Source organism: Lagenorhynchus albirostris, chromosome 2 (assembly GCF_949774975.1).
Source record: "Lagenorhynchus albirostris chromosome 2, mLagAlb1.1, whole genome shotgun sequence".
NCBI lineage: Eukaryota > Metazoa > Chordata > Mammalia > Artiodactyla > Delphinidae > Lagenorhynchus > Lagenorhynchus albirostris.
Genome location: NC_083096.1, coordinates 80,020,360 through 80,040,077, shown reverse-complemented (window position 1 = coordinate 80,040,077; position 19,718 = coordinate 80,020,360). Strand labels below are relative to the sequence as shown.

At 41.0% G+C, this 19,718-nt stretch overlaps 1 protein-coding gene across 4 annotated transcripts in view; it reads left to right on the top strand.

Annotated features, from left to right (window-relative positions):
• Nucleotides 1-1,354: 1,354 nt before the first annotated feature.
• Nucleotides 1,355-19,718, top strand: part of CHD1L (chromodomain helicase DNA binding protein 1 like) — a 50,836-nt gene continuing 32,472 nt past the window's right edge. Inside the window, exons 1-6 of one of the 4 annotated variants that reach the window (XR_009538789.1) lie at nucleotides 1,355-1,537; nucleotides 8,501-8,628; nucleotides 11,443-11,549; nucleotides 12,115-12,229; nucleotides 12,849-12,880; nucleotides 16,506-16,587. Coding sequence is in view for 3 of the 4 variants with exons in the window: in XM_060139152.1 (XP_059995135.1) it covers nucleotides 1,411-1,537; nucleotides 8,501-8,628; nucleotides 11,443-11,549; nucleotides 12,115-12,229; nucleotides 12,849-12,880; nucleotides 16,506-16,587 (591 nt within the window). In the remaining variant the exon portion in view is untranslated. The remainder of the gene's footprint in view (nucleotides 1,538-8,500; nucleotides 8,629-11,442; nucleotides 11,550-12,114; nucleotides 12,230-12,848; nucleotides 12,881-16,505; nucleotides 16,588-19,718) is intronic. The other 3 variants (XM_060139152.1, XM_060139151.1, XM_060139150.1) reach the window with 3 other exon arrangements.

Genomic DNA, 19,718 nt, shown 5'->3' with positions numbered 1-19,718 from the left:
TATTGCTGCTTTAGTGGATAAGTCTACCCACAGAGCCTAGAGGGGAAGAAATAAGTCAAACACAGAGACCAGGATGCAAACGCCACTCAGGAGCAGCCACATAGAACAGAAGCCCCTCCAGAGAAGCCAGCAAAGGGCACAAGTCTATGTTAAGGTTTTGAGAAAATACCCAGGTAGGAAATCAGTGTAGCCCCATTAAGTGACTTTCTCTTTCACCTTAACGTTGATCACTACCTGATTTTATTTGCTTATTACTTGTCTCCTCCTTTTGAAATATAAGTTTAAACTATAAACTTAATATAAGTATAATTTACTTAAGTGTTCTACAGATGAGATCAGTGGCCTCTATCTCCAGTGCCAAAAGAGTGCTTGGCACATAGTAGATGTTCAATCAGTATTTACAGAATGACTCAAGACACAAAGCTAGCTTCACAAACAGTGCTTTGTTTGAGTTTTTATGAATAAACCAACCTGAAGACATCTCCTTTGTACCTAAGTTCCCCCCTTTATTTAAAGGGGGTGAAGATGTGGAGAGTGCAACTTTAATCTGTGTTTACTGAAGGTGGAAGCACCAAGATTAACCTAAATGGGAATTCAGTATCCTTATGACATTACCCAGAGAATAACATGTTTCCTGTTCCAGCTTTGTCAATTACCATTCCAAGTCACAGTTTCTTCAACTGTGATGTAGGAACAATTACTGTACCTATTTATAGGATTATCGGGAGGATTAAATGAGACAGCAATTCTAACGCATCAATAAATGCAGGTATTTGGTTGTTATCATAACATTTGTATTAGTGGTACACAACTAATCATAAATCACTACATCTTAAATCCACTTAAAGTTTATGTTGAGTCATGGTGACTCACAATCTAATACATCGCTTCAATTTGCTCCCCATAATTCACTTAAGAAACCCATTGTGGCAAGGACATCTTTCATGATTTTAATTTTCTACCATTCAGAAGTTCCAGCCTACAGACCACAGGGAGTAAGTAAGAGGATTTCAGGGCCCAAGCCAATTTATTACTCGTGTAAACTGAACTTTACAATCTTGCTGTGAATTGCTGAGGGGCAGAGACGATGTCTTATTGAATGCTATAACCCCAGAGCCCAGCAGAGCACCTGGCACATGGCAGTCAATGTTGATTAAATAATAAGTGAGTGACGAGCGTTTCAGGTCATCAGTCGCCTAGAGAGGGCATAAACTGTGAGAATCGAGCCGCCCCACGCACACCCGGCTGCAAGCGCTCCTCAACAGCGGGTAGGATACCTTCCGGCTCTCTCCGCGCCCAGACCTCAGCGCCGGACGCGCCCTCTGGCGGCGGCGGCGCCCGGGGGTTAGGGCGCGAACGTCGGGAAGGAAGCGCGCAGGGCGGCGTAGGGCGGAGCTTCGCAGTGGCTGGATGGAGCGTGAGGGTGCTGCGACCCGCGAGGGCGGCATGCCCGGCTTTCTACAGACTCTTCAGAGCGAGAGCCGAGTCGAGGCGGCGCGGGTGCAGGAGCAGGACTTGCGGCAGTGGGGCCTGACAGGTCAGTGGCCACGGGGGAACTTCCGGCTACGCCGCCCGACTCTTCGGGACTCTCCTCTCCCGGCCCGGGACCCGGCGCCAGGAACGGTCCGGCGGCGCCGCGGGTGGACCGTCTTGTGGGTTTTTAACCCGCGGACAACAGGGCCTTCCCTTCTCGCCCCTGCGGTGGGGCTGGGTGGAGAGGAACCCCGCCTGGGGCCAGGTAGCCGTTATCCAGCCTGCGCAGCGCGCGGCGCCCGCGGACGCGGGAGGAATGTGTTTCCCGGCAGGGAAGCGAGGCCCGCCCGCGGCCCCCGCCACCCGGCACGCTGGCCCTGGGGAGGGGGAACTTCGTGAGGCCCCTGTCCGGAAGGTAGGACTGTCCTCTCCGAAGAAGCGGAGGGCGTCCTGGCGCCCCAAGGGTGTGGGTTTAAAATTTCTGTTCCGGTGGATTTGGAGGCCTGGCTTGGGAGGTTTAACTAGTTGCTTGTGTAAAACTATCAGAACTCTGATCCAAGCTTCACTTTTCTTCTTCGTTTACCGTGCGCGCGCATTTCTTTGATAATACTCCACTGGTTAATTCTCCCTCAAAGCTCTAATTTGAAGTATGCAGCTAAGCAAAGTTCATAAACTCATTACTGCATGTAGCTATTTTATTTATAGTAGCTTTTCCCTAGAAACTTTGAAGCGCGAAAACTTGCATCCCCCTGAGGTCTGCAGGCAGGGGGGCAGACCGCATCTCTGGATGGAGGTCATAGGATGGAGAGACCCAGGTCCTATTTCCCAGCCTGCTCTTGACTCACCACCTAACCTTTCCCATTTCATTTTATTTATAAAATGGGGAACGCAGTGCTGTGCCTTAACTGTTTTACTCTTGGATCAATAATAATGATATAGTCGTTAACTCATTGTTTATTGAGTGCTACTGAGAGCCACATGCTACAAGATGTTAGGTGCAGAGATGAGGATACAAATGTGGGCCCTGCTCTCCTAGAGTTTCTAGACTGGAGTCTGAGTGATTTCAAAAATATAAACAAGTATTTATTGAACTCATACTGTGTGCCAAATACGAAGGAAGTGTGAGGTTTTGTTATGAATGAAACAAAAGGGTCAGTTCTATGTCCAACTTAGAAGAGGGCTGGGAAGAGATAAATGGATAGGATACAGACGTGGAAGAGAAAGAACTCTCCCTTCTTGAGGCTCTGAGTCTATGAAAATGGTATCTCTGTGTCTGTGAGGAGTATGTATCCAACTTAAATATGAATTTACAGACTGATGCTTTTAAGTTTGGTGTAAAGTTTATATGTTTATAGAGCCAAAGTTTATACGTGATTATTTGTGTGTTTGCCTATTTCCTTGCATGTTTTTTGGGTATGGTACTATGTGTGAGAGAAGCCTAGTTCTAATGTGCACATTGGTACTGGACTGTCGGTAATACACTTGGAGAAATATACACATGGACCAGTGCTGTTACTGTAGTGAAATTGAGAAGATAGATAAGAGGTTGCAAGTTTGCCTGGATGAATTAGAGTGAGTGAATGAAGAAGTAAATAGACAAAGGTGGAAGCTTGGTGGTGGGCATGGATAAGTGGATAGTGGGGGGAAAGAAAAATTAGAAGATAGGTATACTCAGAGGAATAACCATTTAATGTTTTTTTTTTTTTTGCGGTACGCGGGCCTCTCACTGTTGTGGCCTCTCCCGTTGCGGAGCACAGGCTCCGGACGTGCAGGCTCAGCAGCCATGGCTCACAGTCCCAGCCGCTCCGCAGCATGTGGGATCTTCCCGGACCAGGGCACAGACCCGCGTCCCCTGCATCGGCAGGCAAACTCTCAACCACTGCGCCACCAGGGAAGCCCCCATTTAATCTTATAACTTGAAATTCCTATTTCTATTTGCCAGAATAAATTAATATTCTTAGAAACTATTCTTTGTGAGTTGGTTAAACATGGTTACTGATTTTTTTTTTCCTTCTGATTGACACAAGTAGTACATTTTCTCTGTAAATCATTTAGGATAATATTTTATGCATAAAGAAAAAACAGTAATATACATAATCCTATTACTGTTAACATCTTATCTATCCTGCCAGTCCTTGGTCTGTGCATGCATATGTGTGTATGTAATTTTTTTTTCTTTCTTTTCCAGGGTGGAGCAGGGACTGAGGGAGAAGTGCAAAAATGGGGTTTCATGTACATACTTTTTGGAAACCATAATTTTTTTCCTTATTATCATTTAGTCTTCAGTATCATATTTATTAGATACAGACTATTTCAGTGTATGGATGTGCTGTAATTTAGCCAGCCACTCTATTTAGGTATTTAGGTTCTTTTTTTGCTATTTTAAATAATACTAAAAAATATCCTTGGAATCAAATATTTATTATTGCTACGAATTTTTTTTTAATTGGGGTATAGTAGTTTTCCAATGTTGTGTTAGTTTCTACTGTACAGCGAAGTGGAATTCCCTGTGCTATACAGCAGGTTCTCATTAGTTATCTATTTTATACATATTAGTGTATATATGTTAATCCCAGCCTCCCAATTCATCCAACCCCCCCTTTCCCTCCTTGGTGTCCCTACGTTTGTTCCCTACATCTGTGTCTCTATTTCTGCCTTGCAAACCGGTTCATCTGTACCATTTTTCTAGATTCCACAAATATGCATTAATGTACGATATTTGTTTTTCTCTTTCTTACTTCACTCTGTATGACAGTGTCTAGGTCCATCCACATCTCTACAAATGAACCAGTTTCCTTCCTTTTTATGACTAAATAATATTCCATTGTGTATATGTACCACATCTTCTTTATCCATTCATCTGTCGATGGGCATCTGTGTTGCTTCCGTGACTTGTAAATAGTGCTGCAATTAACATTGGGGTGCATGTGTCTTTTTGAATTATCGTTTTCTTAGGGTATATGCCCAGTAGTGGGATTGCTGGGTCATATGATAATTCTATTGTTAGTTTTTTAAGGAACCTCCATACTGTTCTCCATAGTGGCTGTATCAATTTACATTCCCACCAACAGTGCAAGAGGGTTCTCTTTTCTCCACACCCTCTCCAGCATTTATTGTTTACAGATTTTCTGATGATGCCCATTCTAACCGGTGTAAGGTGACGCCTCATTGTAGTTTTGATTTGCTTTTCTCTTATAATTAGTGATGTTGAGCATGTTTGCATGTACCTCTTGGCCATCTGTATGTCTTCTTTGCAGAAATGTCTATTCAGGTCTTCGGCTCATTTTTTCATTGGGTTATTTGTTTTTTTGATATTGAGCTGCATGAGCTGCTTGTATATATTGGAGATTAATACTTTGTTGATTCATTTGCAAATGTTTTCTCTTATTCTGAGGGTTATCATTTTTTGTTTATGGTTTCCTTTGCTATACAAAAGCTTTTAAGTTTCATTAGGTCCCATTTGTTTATTTTTGTTTTTATTTCCATTACTATAGTAGGTGGGTCAAAAAAGATATTGCTGTGATTCATGTCCAAGAGTGTTCTTCCTATGTTTTCCTTTAAGAGTTTTGTAGTGTCCGGTCTTACATTTAGGTCTTTAATCCATTTGGAGTTTATTTTATTTTATTCATTCATTCATTCATTCATTCGTTCGTGGCTGTGCTGGGTCTCCGTTGCTGCACGCGGGCTTTCTCTAGTTGCGGCGAGCAGGGGCTACACCTCGTTGCAATGCGCAGGCTTCTTGTTGCAGTGGCTTCTCTTGTTGCAGAGCACAGGCTCTAGGCGCACAGGCTTCAGTAGTTGTGGCATGCGGACTCAGTAGTTGTGGCTTGCAGGCTTTAGAGCACAGGCTCAGTAGTTGTGGCACACGTGCTTAGCTGCTCTGTGGCATATGGGATTTTCCCGGACCAGGGCTTGAACCTGTGTCCCCTGCATTGGCAGGCAGATTCTTGACCACTGCGCCACCAGGGAAGTCCCTCACCGAGTCTTTGTTGTGGCTGTGGGCTCCTTCGTTGTGGCAGCCAGGCTCTTTAGTTGCGGCATGCATGTGGGATCTAGTGCCCTGACCAGGGATTGAACCTGGGCCCCCTGCAGTGTGAGCACAGGGGCATATCCACTGTGCCACCAGGGAAGTCCCTCAAATTTTTTTCTTCCCCAACCCCCAAGCATGCCTTACTGCCTCCTAGAGGTTAGAAGGAAAAAGACTACATTTCTGAGACTTGCCTGGAGTTGTGTTGTGCATGTGACTTGACTCCCACCTAGCAGATGACTGTGGAAGATTTGGAAGAGGAAAGTGAGGGAGAAAGGCTGCAGTTCCTGAGGGATTTTAATTTTCTACATTTCTCTTGGCCATGACTCTTAACCTCAGTGGGGCTGGGTAGGGTACTGAGCATCCGCTTTGCTGGCATGGATTGCAGCTGAGGCAGTAGGGTCCTGGAGCTGACAGTTGGGGTAATGGCCTCCTGGTTTTTCCCCTCTAGGTAACTTATGTCATTTTTCTCTAGCTGCTTTCAAGATATTTTCTTTGTCTTTAGTTTTTAGGAAGTTAATTATGATGTGTCTTGGTGTATATTTCTTTGGATTTATTCTTTTATTATGTTTGAAGTTCATTCACCTTGAATCTGTAGGTCTTTTGCCAAATGTGGGAAGTTTTCACCCATTGTTGTGAGTACTCTTTCTTAGCCCTGTCCTGTTTCTCATCTCTTTCTAGGATGCCAATGAATGAATGTAGTTCTTTTGTTGGAGACTTGCAGTTCCCTGAAGCTCTGTTCATTTGTTTTCAGTCTGTTTTCTCTCCATGTTCAGGTTGAGTAATTTCTATGGTTCTGTCTCACAGTTCACTGATTCTTTCTTCTCTCCATTCTTCTATCAAGTACGTTCTCTGAGCTCTTTACTTTGGTTATTGTATTTTTAAATATCTTCTTTTTCTTTGCTGAGACTTTCTGTTTCTTTACTGAGGCTTTCTATTTTTTCAGTTGTTTTAAGCCTGTTCATGGTTGCTTGTTGAAGCATTTTTATCATTGCTGCTTTAAAATAAGTGTAACATCTGTGTCATCTGGATGTTGGCATCTGTGGATTACCTTTTTTCATTCAGTTTGAAACCTTCCTGGTTCTTGGTATAATGTATGATCTTTTTTATTGAAACATGGAAATTTTTGTCTTATGTTTTGAGACTCAGGATCTTATTTAAACCTTCCATTCAATTGTCTGTTTCATGCTGCTCTGACAGGGGAAGGGGGGTTGCTGCTTTGTTACTACCAGGTGGAAATAGAAGTCAGGCTCCCCGCCCTGAGCTTCTCTTGATACGTGGGGATAGGGAGGGGGTTCCTCCTTACTTCTGGGTGAGAATGAGAGTACTGGCTCCCAACTTGGTCCCCACTGACACTGGTAGGAGTGGTCTCATTACCTCTAGGCAGTGATAAAAGTCCTGAGTCTCCACTGGGCCTCCTTTGACACCATTTCTAGGGGTAGTTGGGGAGGGGGCTCATAAGATCTAGTAGGGGTAGAAGTTCAGGCTCACTATGGGGTCTCCATTGACCTGCATGGGAGGGAGAAATGGAGTGGGGATGGCCTCATTATTGGTGAGTGGGGATGAAAATCCTGGCTCCCTACCTAGCCCTCTCTGGGACCTTCCTGCTGGGGATGTTGGGGAACTTCATTACGGCCTCTTGAGGGTGGAGGTCTAGGCTCCCACTTGGCCTTTGCTGATATGGGTGGGCCACGTTTTTTTCCCTATGGTGTTTGGCTTAACTGGTGTGGTTATTGTCTAAAAGTTTACATTTTCTGTCTCTCTAGGCTGTCCCTTTCCTTTGGCTAGTGGGAGTAGGCTTTTGTGGGCTTTTTTTGTTTTTCTTTCTATGTCCATTGGCATTTCTGGGTGGCCAATTTCTTCACCTTTAAGTCTGGATATATGAGGCCAAAAGAAACCCAGGGAACTCATCACTGTGTTGTTTGCTGGGTTTCGAGGTTACTAACCAGTCTGCCTTCTTCACCCCACCTTTTCAGAGTCATCTTATTATGTTCATTTTCTTTGTAATATTCAGGATTTTTAGTTATATTAGGAAGAGGAATGGGGAAAAGAACATCTCCATCTTCCCCAAAGCAGAAGTCTCCAGATTTAACATTTTAATCTTCTTTGATTTTCTGAATTTTCTAATGTACAATATGTGGATAATACCTAGTGCATGGGATCATTATCAGCATTAAGTGGGGTAACTTATGTACAGTGTTTACTACTCACCGTGGTATTTAGTAAGTGCTTAATAAAAATAATTCATCAATCTTTTTAATGTTCTACAATTATATATTGTTTAGTTTCTTTTTAAATGTCATGAGTTCAAACCAGAGTTGTACTTTTGTTAATAGTTTTTCTATAAAGTATGTTTGGGGTCTTCCGTCTCCCAAAGATATGGCTGTTCTCTGAAATTGGATTTTTTTTTATCGAGAGAGAGAGAAAAGAGAGGCCCCCCGAAGCTCTATGTGGATTTCAGACATTTTCTGTTGTCCCTGTGCACTGTTAAAACACCCTCTATGTAACATTGTTTCCATTCTTAACAGCACTGCTTCTTGATTGAAGCATGATTTATCTAGTCCTGTCTTGATTTTTTTCCTTTAGCACCTGAGGGCAAATTTACATCGTTGCAATTAAGCAGGCAGACACATGTACAGTCCATGTGTTGCTTGCTGTTATATCACATCAGTAAAACCTCATTTCCTAGAATGGACACAGGCATGAGACTCAGGCAGTCTAAAGGCCCAATCCCAGGCTGACTTTCTCAACTGTCAAGTTGATCCTGTAACACTGACAGGCTGTTTTAGGGCTTTGATTATAGTGGTGATTAAGTCTGCTCAAAAAGTAGTTAGGAAGTCAGCAAATATTTGCATATCTGTAACTTCTCAGCAAAGGATATGGCCAGTAAGGTTTGGGGTATGGGAATTTAGGCTGTGTTCTTTAGTCGGAGTCTTAAGCATAGCCTGTGTGTATGCTTAAATGTCTGCTCTTTGGACTTGCTGCTTTTTTTATTTCTAGGGATCCATCTACGCCCTTATCAGCTGGAGGGAGTCAACTGGCTAGCCCAACGCTTCCATTGTCAGAATGGCTGCATACTGGGAGATGAGATGGGCTTGGGTAAGACCTGCCAGGTATGTTACTGTGAAGTGCGTACTGTTCACCTCTACTGAAGTACCTCCTCACGACTCATTACTATCTTTAGCTGCCAGCTGTTGGTATGTATTTTTATACTAAGAGGTAAAATGCCTGAACCTTTGTTAAGAGATCACGACCTTGGACTTGACTTTTCTCATCATGGGGATGGTTTTGAACTGTGTCACTACCTTTATTTTATCTATCCCTTGACATATAGAATTACAATTAATGGGCAGGGTTTTTCTCTATATAAAGCAAATATACCCGTCCCAGGAATCAAATTGACGCTGCCCTCCTTAGTAATATTTTATGTAGTTAAGATAACTGGATCATTTCTCATATTAGTCTCCCTTCCTCAGTGGGTGATGGGGCTAATTCCCATTTCTCTGCCATGCTACAGAAGTACAGAGGAAATACTCTATGTTTTCCAAAATGCCTTGGCCATCTAATCGTAGGATATAGTCTAGACACCTGGAGAATTAGATGTGACTTCCTTGGGCATTGATTAGAGGTTGCATGTGGAGATTGATGCTTCCAGTAGGATGATCACCAGTACAGCTCATGTTGACAGATGTCAGTGGTAGGCTTGGATTGATGAAAAGTCCAGACACAGATACTCCTTGGGTTCATCACACAAGGTTTATTCATCTATAAGGTACCAAAGAAAGTCAGTGCAGTCAGGATACACAGCAGAGGCAACTTGAGCAGAAACCATGGAACTGTAGGTTTCTTGATTCCAAAAAGGTTTCATCCGTGAACCCACAGAGTGAGTAAAGTTCTCGTTAATCCTTTTAGAAGCTTAACCTGCCCCCTCTAACCTCACATCCGTAAACATCCAGCTGGAGCAGTTCTGCTCAGAGTCTGGGCTGACCATGTGTTGGAGACGCCTTAATCTAATCCAGGTGTACCTCATCAATCTTGGGGTTATTCAGGATACAGTATGACCTCCCAGCATGGTAGCCCCAGGTACCTCATTTATTACCTTCAGGTGTCTCAGGCAATAATTCTGGTTCTAGTATATTCCTGAACTGAGAGCTATGGAACAAAGGTAAGTTTCCCAGTGTTTCTGGGAGGGAGGCTAACGGACTCCTGTACTCAGGTACAGAGCCCTCTTTGCAGTCTCCTGTGCCATGGACATTGGAATCGCCCAGACTTCATTCAGGGCCAGCAAATTCCACTTGTCCTTTGCCTTTCCCAGGGTGTTCATATAGCTCTACTTTAAGTGCCCTAAAAATCACACCTCCAAATTCATCTTATTAAAATTTTGTTTAGAATTTTTGCATCTGTGTAATTTTGTATTGAGTAATGTCTTTGTATGGTTTTGGTATTGGGGTGAATCTGGCTTCATAAAGTGAGTTGAGAAGTATCCCTTCCTTTTCAGATTTATGTAAGAGTTTGTGTAGAATTGTTACTGTTTCTTCCTTAAATGTTTGGAAGAATCCAGTAGTGAATCCAAATTTGTTTTGTAGATAGCTGGTTTAAGATAATAAAGGATAAATTTTCTCTAAATAGTGTCTTCAGCAAAAACTAAACAGAATGGTTTTAATTCAGTAAATACTTACTGGGTGGTTGTCCGGGCACAATCTGGGCTGGGAAGCCATGGGTAGTTAAAAAAGAAAAATATTTCCATTATGAAATTAATGTATTATCAGTTAAAACCTGTAACCATAGCACTCTAGCCATAATCATGAATAGCAATATGTGTTTTACATGGTTGAAATTATAGTGCACATATAGTTTGCATTTTATTAATCTAATAGTCATTGTTATTTTCCATTTTATATTCTTTATATTTTATATTCTTCACAGTGATTATTTTCTATTGGCTGCATAATGGTCCATCAAGAGAATTGATCGTAATTTACTTGAATGTTCTACAGATGAGGAATGGAGAGTTCCCCTCTTTTGTGATATTTAAATTAACCTCTATGTGAACATTTTTGGGCTTGTATAGCTTTCTTAGGATTTTGGATTATATCCTTAGGATAGATTTTTCTAAGAAACAGTTCAGCCATTGGGGATGGTGGGCCCTCAAACTTTCTGTTTTATAAAAGAGTGCTATTTTCTCTATATATCACAGCAACCTTTTAAAGAAAATTTAAAAGTCAAACGTGTGTATAGCCATATCCTAAAATAGGCTATTGGGCTTTACAAAGATTTTCAGTTTAGACCCTGACGTGAGTTTATGAGGCTATATTATTGTTTGTTTTCCTCACTGGAATGTGTGCCCCAGGAGAACTAGGAGTTTTGTTTGTTTTGTTCACTCTTATATACCAGAGCTCAGAATAGTGCCTGGTAAATAGAAGGTGCACCATCAATGCACATGGAGGGAGGAAGGAAAACATTGTCTCTTGGCAGATCCTGGCCAACAGCAAGAGGCCACCACATGGTTGGGCCTCTTTGCAGTCAAGTCTTGATACTTCTTGCCTTATGTTTTTAGAGCATTCCTGACCTTGTGCATCATTTGCATTGTTTTCATTGATGTCTGTTGTCTTTCCTGATGTTTTCCTTTGTATAAAAGGTTCAGTTACATAAATTTTGAGTACCATTGTTTGTTGACTGTTGATGTAATTGAGTACCATAAATTTCTTTGGCAGTCATATTGAGGCTTACCTGATTTCACTCTAGGAATGGGTGACTCTCCTAATGTGTGGAGGATTGTACATTATTTTTGTTTTTTGCAAAGCAAGTCTTCTACAACAATTTGTGTTTGTGTTGATTATTTTTGATGCGATTGTAAGTGTTCTCTACAAGGTTGTGGGAACTTTATCGTTGTTTCTCATGTGGAAATGTGGTCAAAACCGTCTTCCTTTTCTGTGTTCCAGACTATTGCTTTCTTCACTTACTTGGCAGGAAGATTAAATGATGAAGGACCATTTCTGATTCTTTGTCCCTTGTCTGTTTTGAGCAACTGGAAAGAAGAGATTGAGAGGTACAAGAGAAGATGTGGCTGAAATTTTATTTTTCACATTAAGGTTTTGTTTTCTAGGTGCTATGTGAAATATGATAAAACAACATATTGTCCTAAGCAGTGAGTTTATTTCTTCCAGAAAACTCTGACATGAGGCAGTGTAGATAGAGACTGAGGATCTGATGGGGGAGGGTCCAATGGATGTTATTGTTACCTTTTGTCAATTTGAAGGTCAGTACTCATTTTTAGTAAATTTTGCTGAACTAAGGAAGAAACCATCTTTTTCATAGTGATATAGTGACACTTCATATGAAGTAACGAATGTGGAAAAATAGTTTTCTTTTTACAGTTAACACAAGGCCCTTTTAGATGTTTATCTGACACGTCTCCCTCTTCACACGGGGACTTACCCTTAGGTTTACCCATTACTGTAGGTAAGATTTCAGGGTCCCAGGACTCATTCTGACTGCAGGGCATCCTGGGGTCTACACATCTGCAGTCCTTCCATGAAAAGTAATTTTCCAGACGTGCACCCCTTTTCCACGGCTCTATGTTTGTGTTCATCTACCTCTTTTCTTGGATTCAGATTTGCTCCAGGTCTTTCCTGTGTAACATATTCAGGTGACAAGGAGGAGAGAGCCCACCTACAGCAAGACCTAAGGAAGGAGCCACATTTTCATGTGCTGCTAACTACCTATGAGGTATCTGTTTTTCTACAGCCAGAACTCTTAACCTGGGACCTTAGAAGTTGTAGAATCTACTGGAATTATATTTAATTTTTTTTTGAGGGTTCATATTGTTCTGAGAAGAAGGTCTACTTTTATTAGATTCTCACAGAGAAGCTGTGAGCAAAGGAAGCGAAAGACCATTGTGCTCCAAGTTAGTTGGCTATTTCTCCCTCTCTGCCCTGGTGGATCAAAGGGGAAGGCTTCCCAGTTAGGTACCACTTGAGCTGCCTCTTGGCCGATGACTAGAAGGAGGCCGGCAGGCAGGGGAAAGGGTTTTTTGGGCTGAGGCATCATCTCTTGTTACTGGAGGGTGGGAAAGGAGGACACTTAGTTCCAGTCCCTGTTTAAGTCCTTGTTCTTCAAGCTAAGACTGTCCAGGTCACTGTAAGCAAGACCTTCCACTCATTCATGCCTCCCTTTGTTTGTCTGTAAGATGGTGCTACTTAGAAGTTATGCTCAGAGTTTCTTATGTAGTGAATGGATAAGACTTAGCTAAATCCTGTAGTTTAGGAGAGTTAATAAAAAGCTAGCTTATTAATATCAGAGTTATATCAATATCAGTCTTTGTAATGTGTCTTCCTTAATTTTACAGATTTGCTTGAAAGATGCATTGTTTCTAAAGTCGTGAGTATGTTGCACTACTTCAGAAATTGTCTTAAATGTATCGTGAAAGTCATTTCTTCACTTCACATTTTAGCACTTTGTGTTTTTTCCTGATGTGTCATCCATGAGTCTTATCTGGTGTGCGGCGTGGCAGGAGTCTTACAGTCTAACCCCCTACTCTTTAGGTGTAAATCTGTGGGTTCATTACTTAACCTCTGTGAACCTCAGCTTCTTCATCTGTAAAATGGGGATAATGAAATTTTTACCTTGGATGTTTGTTGTGAGGATTAAATAAGATAAGGTATACGTGGTGGGTGGTTAATAGATACTAGATTCTTTACATCACAACTTGCACAGACACCTTTCAGGACTGCAGTGTGGAGATTTTACTGTGACACAGCAGGTGAATTATTTGAGCCTTTTCCTGGGAGTATCCTAAAAGAGCAGTGAGTGCTATAAAATTAGCTTTTTAGAAAGGGATTTTTAAGTATACTTCTTTCCAGTGAATTGACTTTCAGGCCTCTCCTCAGCTCGTGAAGTACAGGAAACGTAGATGTAACTCTTAGTACCACCTGGCAATAGGGATGAGGTGTTGCAGTATGTGGTTAAGACAACAGTCACCATGTAAATCAAACAAGAGCTAGTTTTAGGTGAATAAGAAGTTATGTTGACAGAGTTTCATTCTCCATAGCATGTGTAGTTATGACATGGTTAGGTGGGGTTTGCGTCTTTAATATTTGGAAACTTTTCAAAGTGCTTTATCAATATTTTGAATGTTATTTCCTATCCAGGTTCTTCTGAGTTGGATTTTTATTTTCATCTTATTTTGAAACACTAAAGGCTCAGTCATAGATTTCATGACTTCCATCTAGTGTTTTGTTTCACTTAAGTTTCATTTAAGTAAGCATATTACCTTACTTAGGAAAAGGATATGCATTCCCTCTCACTTCTTTTTTATTATCAATATCCAACTTAATATTTATTGAAGATCTGTCCCCTGGAAAGACACTGTTCTGGGAGTTATCAGCAATACCAGGAAAGTAAACCATAGAGTGACGCTAAGAGGACGTAAACTCCAGTAGAGGGGTAAGAAGGGTAGAGATATCCATAATACAAGGCAATATATTGGAAGTCTCAAGAGACAAGAAGATTGGGAGATAGATGTTATTGGGTACTTTACATAAATTATCCTATTTAATCTTCATGAAAACCCTAAGGTGGGTATTATCATCTGTTTTATAGATGAGAAAGGTAAGAGATTAGATGACCCATCCCAGGGCACATTGCTAGTAAATGGCAAAGCAGACATCCAAACCCACCACTCAGTGCTGGGGAGCTTCTTTATAAGAGAGCTTTACAAAGTATCTAGGTGCACTGGAGTTTCACAGTTTCAGCAGAAATACAGTCTTTCTATATTAGATCATCTGCTTTCAATCCATTCCAGGTGAATTTAAGAACCTAAATAATAAAGAGACATCTATAATGTTTACTTAGTGTGAACTCTAAGAACACAGATTTGTTCTTTTTTTTTTAATAGATCTTTATGGGAGTGTAGTTGTTTCACAGTACTGTGTTAGTTTCTGTTGTACACCAAAGTGAATCAGCCATATGCATACACATGTCCCCATATTCCCTCCCTCTTGAGCCTCCCTCCCACCCTCTCTATCCCACCCCTCTGGGTCATCGCAAAGCACCAGGCTGATCTCCCTGTGCTATGCTGCTGCTTCCCACTAGCTAACTGTTTTACATTCGGTAGTGTATATATGTCAATGCTACTCTCACTTCGCCCCAGCTTCCCCCTCCCACCCCGTGTCCTCAAGTCCATTCTCTATGTCTGCCTCTTTATTCCTGCCCTGCAACTAGGTTCATGTATTTGGCAAAGTTATACTTTGTATTACTTACTGCACACTCTGAGAACAGCCAGGGAGTGTAATGTAATCTTTGCCCTAAAGAGGCTTATCATAGAGAGCTGAGGCTGTGCATGTAACAATATGAAAAATCAGAAAATTTTTTGACAGCAGACTTACAAAATCTTTGGATCAAGGGGACTAGAAGTTACTTTGTCCCACTTTCTGTTCAGTGCTGGAATTCCCTCTGCCTCATCCTCTCCAGGGAACATCCCTTGGCATGTCCTTTGATGAGTGACTTGACCTCCTTCTTTCACTGAGCCCAGATCCACCTCCCTGAAGTCTGCTTCATTGAATACACTTTTTATTGGATGCTTGCGGTGTGTAAAAACCTGAATATCTAGTTCTTAGTACCTTAATGATGGCATAATAATCTGAATAGGTTAATACCTAATTTATTTTGAATGGTAATTCAGACAGGAGCCAGGCACTGTACTGCAGCTGCTTTCACACCTTATCTCGTGACCAGTGTCCAACATCAGTTGCACTCTTATTCTTTGTTATCCTTCAGTGCAGCCCCTGGTCTTGCTACCCAGCAGGAATGATCCCAATTCCTGCTGGATTTTTACCCGTGTTTTGGATTTTCTTTGTGGCCTCAGAGGAAGAAGGCTTCCTCCTCGTAAGGCCAACCTCTGCTCAATATCGTCCTCTAATATTTGAGGGATTTTTATTTCCATACCTACTGTCTTCCCAATATTCTGCTTTACTTGTATATACATTTAGTTTTTTAAGTATAAAAATAATGTAATGGCAGTATAGAATGTTTACAAATGAAATAAAAAGTTAAAAACCTTATAACTTCCACTTTATTATCTTTTGCATGTTTTTCACATTTGTGAAAAAGATATATAATACCTTTTTTAGTTATAGAGGCCTGTATATTATAACATAATCATATTTATCATTTAAAATGCTGTGTTTCGTCACCCATTATTGGACCTATTATTATGATTTTCAATTTTTTTTGCTGTTTTAAATAATGGAGCTTGGAACATATTCATACGTACATATTTTTCCATATTTTGAATTTTTTTGGTGGGAAAAACAGCTTCCCAGGAGTGTATGCAGAGGATGTGCTTTTATGACTACAGCCTCTTGAGAGTCTGTGGTCGCCACTGTTACGCTGCAGAAGTGCTCTGGCACAGCTACCAACGACTGCCACGGTAACAGAGCCAATGATGTATCCTACTGTCTGTAACCTTTGATCCTGTTCGCCACGTCCCCATCTTAAAATCATACTCTCTTAGCTACTGTGACACCAGCGTCTCTTGGCTTTTCTTCTGGGTCTGAAGCTCAGTTCTGCCTCACACTAGCTTTATGGCCTTGACCAAGTCATCTATCTTTCTGAGCTTTAGTCTCTGTGTTGGTAAAATGGGCGCAATAATGTCTGCTCACTTTATAGTTTTGGTTTCAATAACATACCTCAAGCCCCAAGCTGAGTGTCTGGCACATAGTAGGTGGTCATAAGTGTTTTCTTTTGCTTTATGTCTCCAACTCCTTTCTTTCTGCCTTCAATGCATAGACCTTTCCCATAAATTTCCTTAATTTTACTACCTTATCCAGATTGTCTTATGTACATGGTTAGCTCTCAGATAAGAAGGCAATTTGGGTGTGTTTCTAATAGAATGGACTTGCTATTAGTCTTCCTAGCAAGAGTCATGGTTTTGTAGTAAGACTTTTGGTTGTGAGATATATGTTTGAGTTACATGAAACTGAAAGCTTGGATTTTTCCCTCACAGCTTCTCTTGGAGTGTTCTTGTTGTGGATGAAGCTCACAGGTTGAAAAACCAAAGCTCCTTGCTGCATAAGACACTTTCAGAGGTAAACTCCCAGGATACTCTTAGCTTTTATATAACTCCCTTTTAAAAAATATTAGTTTAGTCCTGTATAAAGCCAATTCAGTTGAAATATTTTTTTTCAGTGAGATTCCTGCAGGGCTCAGTGAACATTTATGGTGACAGAAGTAGTACTTAATATGGCTTAACTTCTTCCTCTTGTCTTTTACACAGAAGGTGATGTTTACTAAAATCTGGTTATCAAATGAGTAAGACTCTACCCCAGGAAAATACATTGTACTTTTGGAAATGTTTCAACTTGTCTTTTTTTTTTTTTTTTTTTTTGCGGTACGCGGGCCTCTCCCTGTTGTGGCCTCTCCCATTGCGGAGCACAGGCTCTGGATGCGCAGGCTCAGTGGCCATGGCTCACGGGCCCAGCCGCTCTGCAGCATGTGGGATCTTCCCAGACCGGGGCATGAACCCATGTCCCCTGCATCGGGAGGCGGACTCTCAACCACTGCGCCACCAGGGAAGCCCTCAACTGTCTTTTTGATCTTCTTCAAAGAGGCAATTTCTTTAAAAATAATCTTACTGTAGTTTTTCTGTCTGCAGTAACAAACCTATCTGACATATTGTACCCCTCCCCCATTTACCTGTTTAAAAAATTTGACAGTTCACGGAGTCGTGAAGAGACTGATTTCACACCGTTGAATAGTCCCTCCAATCTCTCCTGTCTTTGTCATACTTTTGAGTATGACACCCTTGATCTTATTTCATTCTCTTAATCTCTGGCACCATTCCGGCAAAAGAGATGAGAAATGTCATTGTAGCCCTAGATATGCCCTCTTTTCTGAGGAGCCAGTGGAACAGCTTGTGAGTATGAAGTGCCCTTCTCCTTGTTGACCTAGTAAAGGCTTGTCCGTTCATGAGACCCCCCACGTGTGAATGTCTGGGACCGTCACTGAATTTTGATCCCTATCCTAAAATAGATCAATTAATAAATTTAGAGGTCTTCTGGAGAAAGTCTTAGATTTTAATTCTATATTTATTGGCTAAAAGTTGCAGTTTTTAGTGTTAATGCAGATATGGCCACTGTCTGTTATTAGCACAGTCTCAAAGATTGCTGTCCATTAGTCCCCTCTGTAGTGTCCTTTATGTTCTTTTTAGGGACTCATAACAGTATCTCTTTCCCAAGAGGTTGTCATATCCTGGCACTTAACCTTATAAGAGACTGCTTCATAAACTACCATGCCAGTTTACTGATTTACAATGGGAGAAGAGAAGCAGGTGTAGTAAAAGGACCCTGAGCTTGGAGTGGGGGAAGCTAAAGTCTGTTGCCGGCTCCAGAGCCTTTTCTTCTTACTCATAAGGAAACTAAGGCTCAGAGGGGCTAAGTGAGGAAATTGTTCTGCATCATCTAAGTATTCCTTTTTAGGTGAGGTTTGAATTGCAGACCACTAGTTGGTCAGAAAAAAACACTCATTTTAATAATTTTAATTTTTTTTCTCTTCCGTTATGGTTTATTACAGGATATTGAATACAGTTCCCTGTTTTATGCAGTAGGAACTTGTTGTTTATCGATTCTATGTGTAATAGTTTGTATCTGCTAATCCCAAACTCCCAATCTATCCCTCCCCCACCCCCCTTCCCCTTGGCAACCACAAGTTTGCTCTCTATATCTGATTACTCATATTTATTGATTGGTGGGGAGAAGGGTACTGCCTTTTCCTCCTTCCTAATGGTGTTTTGAGCTTGTTTGTAAAAGTTGGAAGCAACCTAAATGTGAATATAAGGAATTGGTTATACAATTTATGCTATACATATACAGTACACTTACAAAGTAAGGCTGCCATGAAAAATTATGCAGAAGAATATTTAATAATGTAGAAAATATTTGCAAAATATTTTATACAAAAATGTTTACAAAATATTGTACACAAACAAATTGTCTCCGGACTTTTTTTTTTTTATAAATTTATTTATTTATTTGTATCTGGCTGCGTTGGGTCTTCGTTGCTGTGCGCGGGCTTTCTCTAGTTGCTGCGAAGTGGGGGTTACTCTTTGTTGCATTGCACGGGCTTCTCATTGCAGTGGCTTCTCTTGTTGCGGAGCAAGGGCTCTAGGTGTGTGGGCTTCAGCAGTTGTGGCACGCGGGCTTAGTTGCTCCGAGGCATGTGGGATCTTCCTGGACCAGGGCTTGAACCCATGTCCCCTGCATTGGCAGGCAGATTCTTAACCACTGTGCCACCAGGGAAGCCCCATCTCTGGACTTCTTTTTTTTTTTTTCCCCGAGTATAAGTTTTGATGCCAAAATGGACACTGCTTTGAATAAAAATGTTAACTCATGTGATAGTATAAGTTGATTTTAGTGACTGACAACCTTGATTATCTTTGTTGACCTCATTATTTTAGTCACTTTAGTTCTTTGCTTGGTGAGCACATATTTTAAAAATGTGATTTGGTTATTGGAAACCTTTATTGTTGAACTACTATGAAAACACTGTCCTACAAGCAGAACAGGCATGAATGGACATTGATTAGACAATTTAAAAAGAAACGAAAAAAGGGAGAGTGCCCCCCCAAAAAGATTTTGAAATCAATTTTAATTGATTGTGTTGTTTCATTTATCACCTTTTCTTATTTGAAAAGCATTGTCTCCTTTTTTAAATTTAATTTAATTTTTAAAATTTTTGGGTTGCACTGTGTGGCTTGTGGGATCTTAGTTCCCTGACCGGGGATTGAACCTGCACCCTTGGCAGTGAAAGCACGGAGTCCTAACCACTGGACCGCTGGGGAATTCCCAAAAGCAGTATCTTCTTATGACCCCCTCCCAAATCAAAATATAGAAACACAAGAAGAAAAGTGAAAGCTACCAAAAATCCTACTCCACTGCATATGTTACATTTGGTGTATATGCTGCCACATCCTTTGCAGTGCTGTGTATACCCAAACATAAATAGGCATATATATTGTTTAAAAAATAAAAATATATTACTTTAAATATCAAAGTGCAGTGTATATGTGTATCTATATAGATACATACACTCATACCTAATGTATTTTGATGTTTAACATATGTACATAGGATATGGCTTTCTCTTTGTGCTGTATTATTTAACTCAAGTGGTCTAAGTTCTTGTTAATGTTAGTTCAGAGGTTATCCTTTGCTTTACCTAA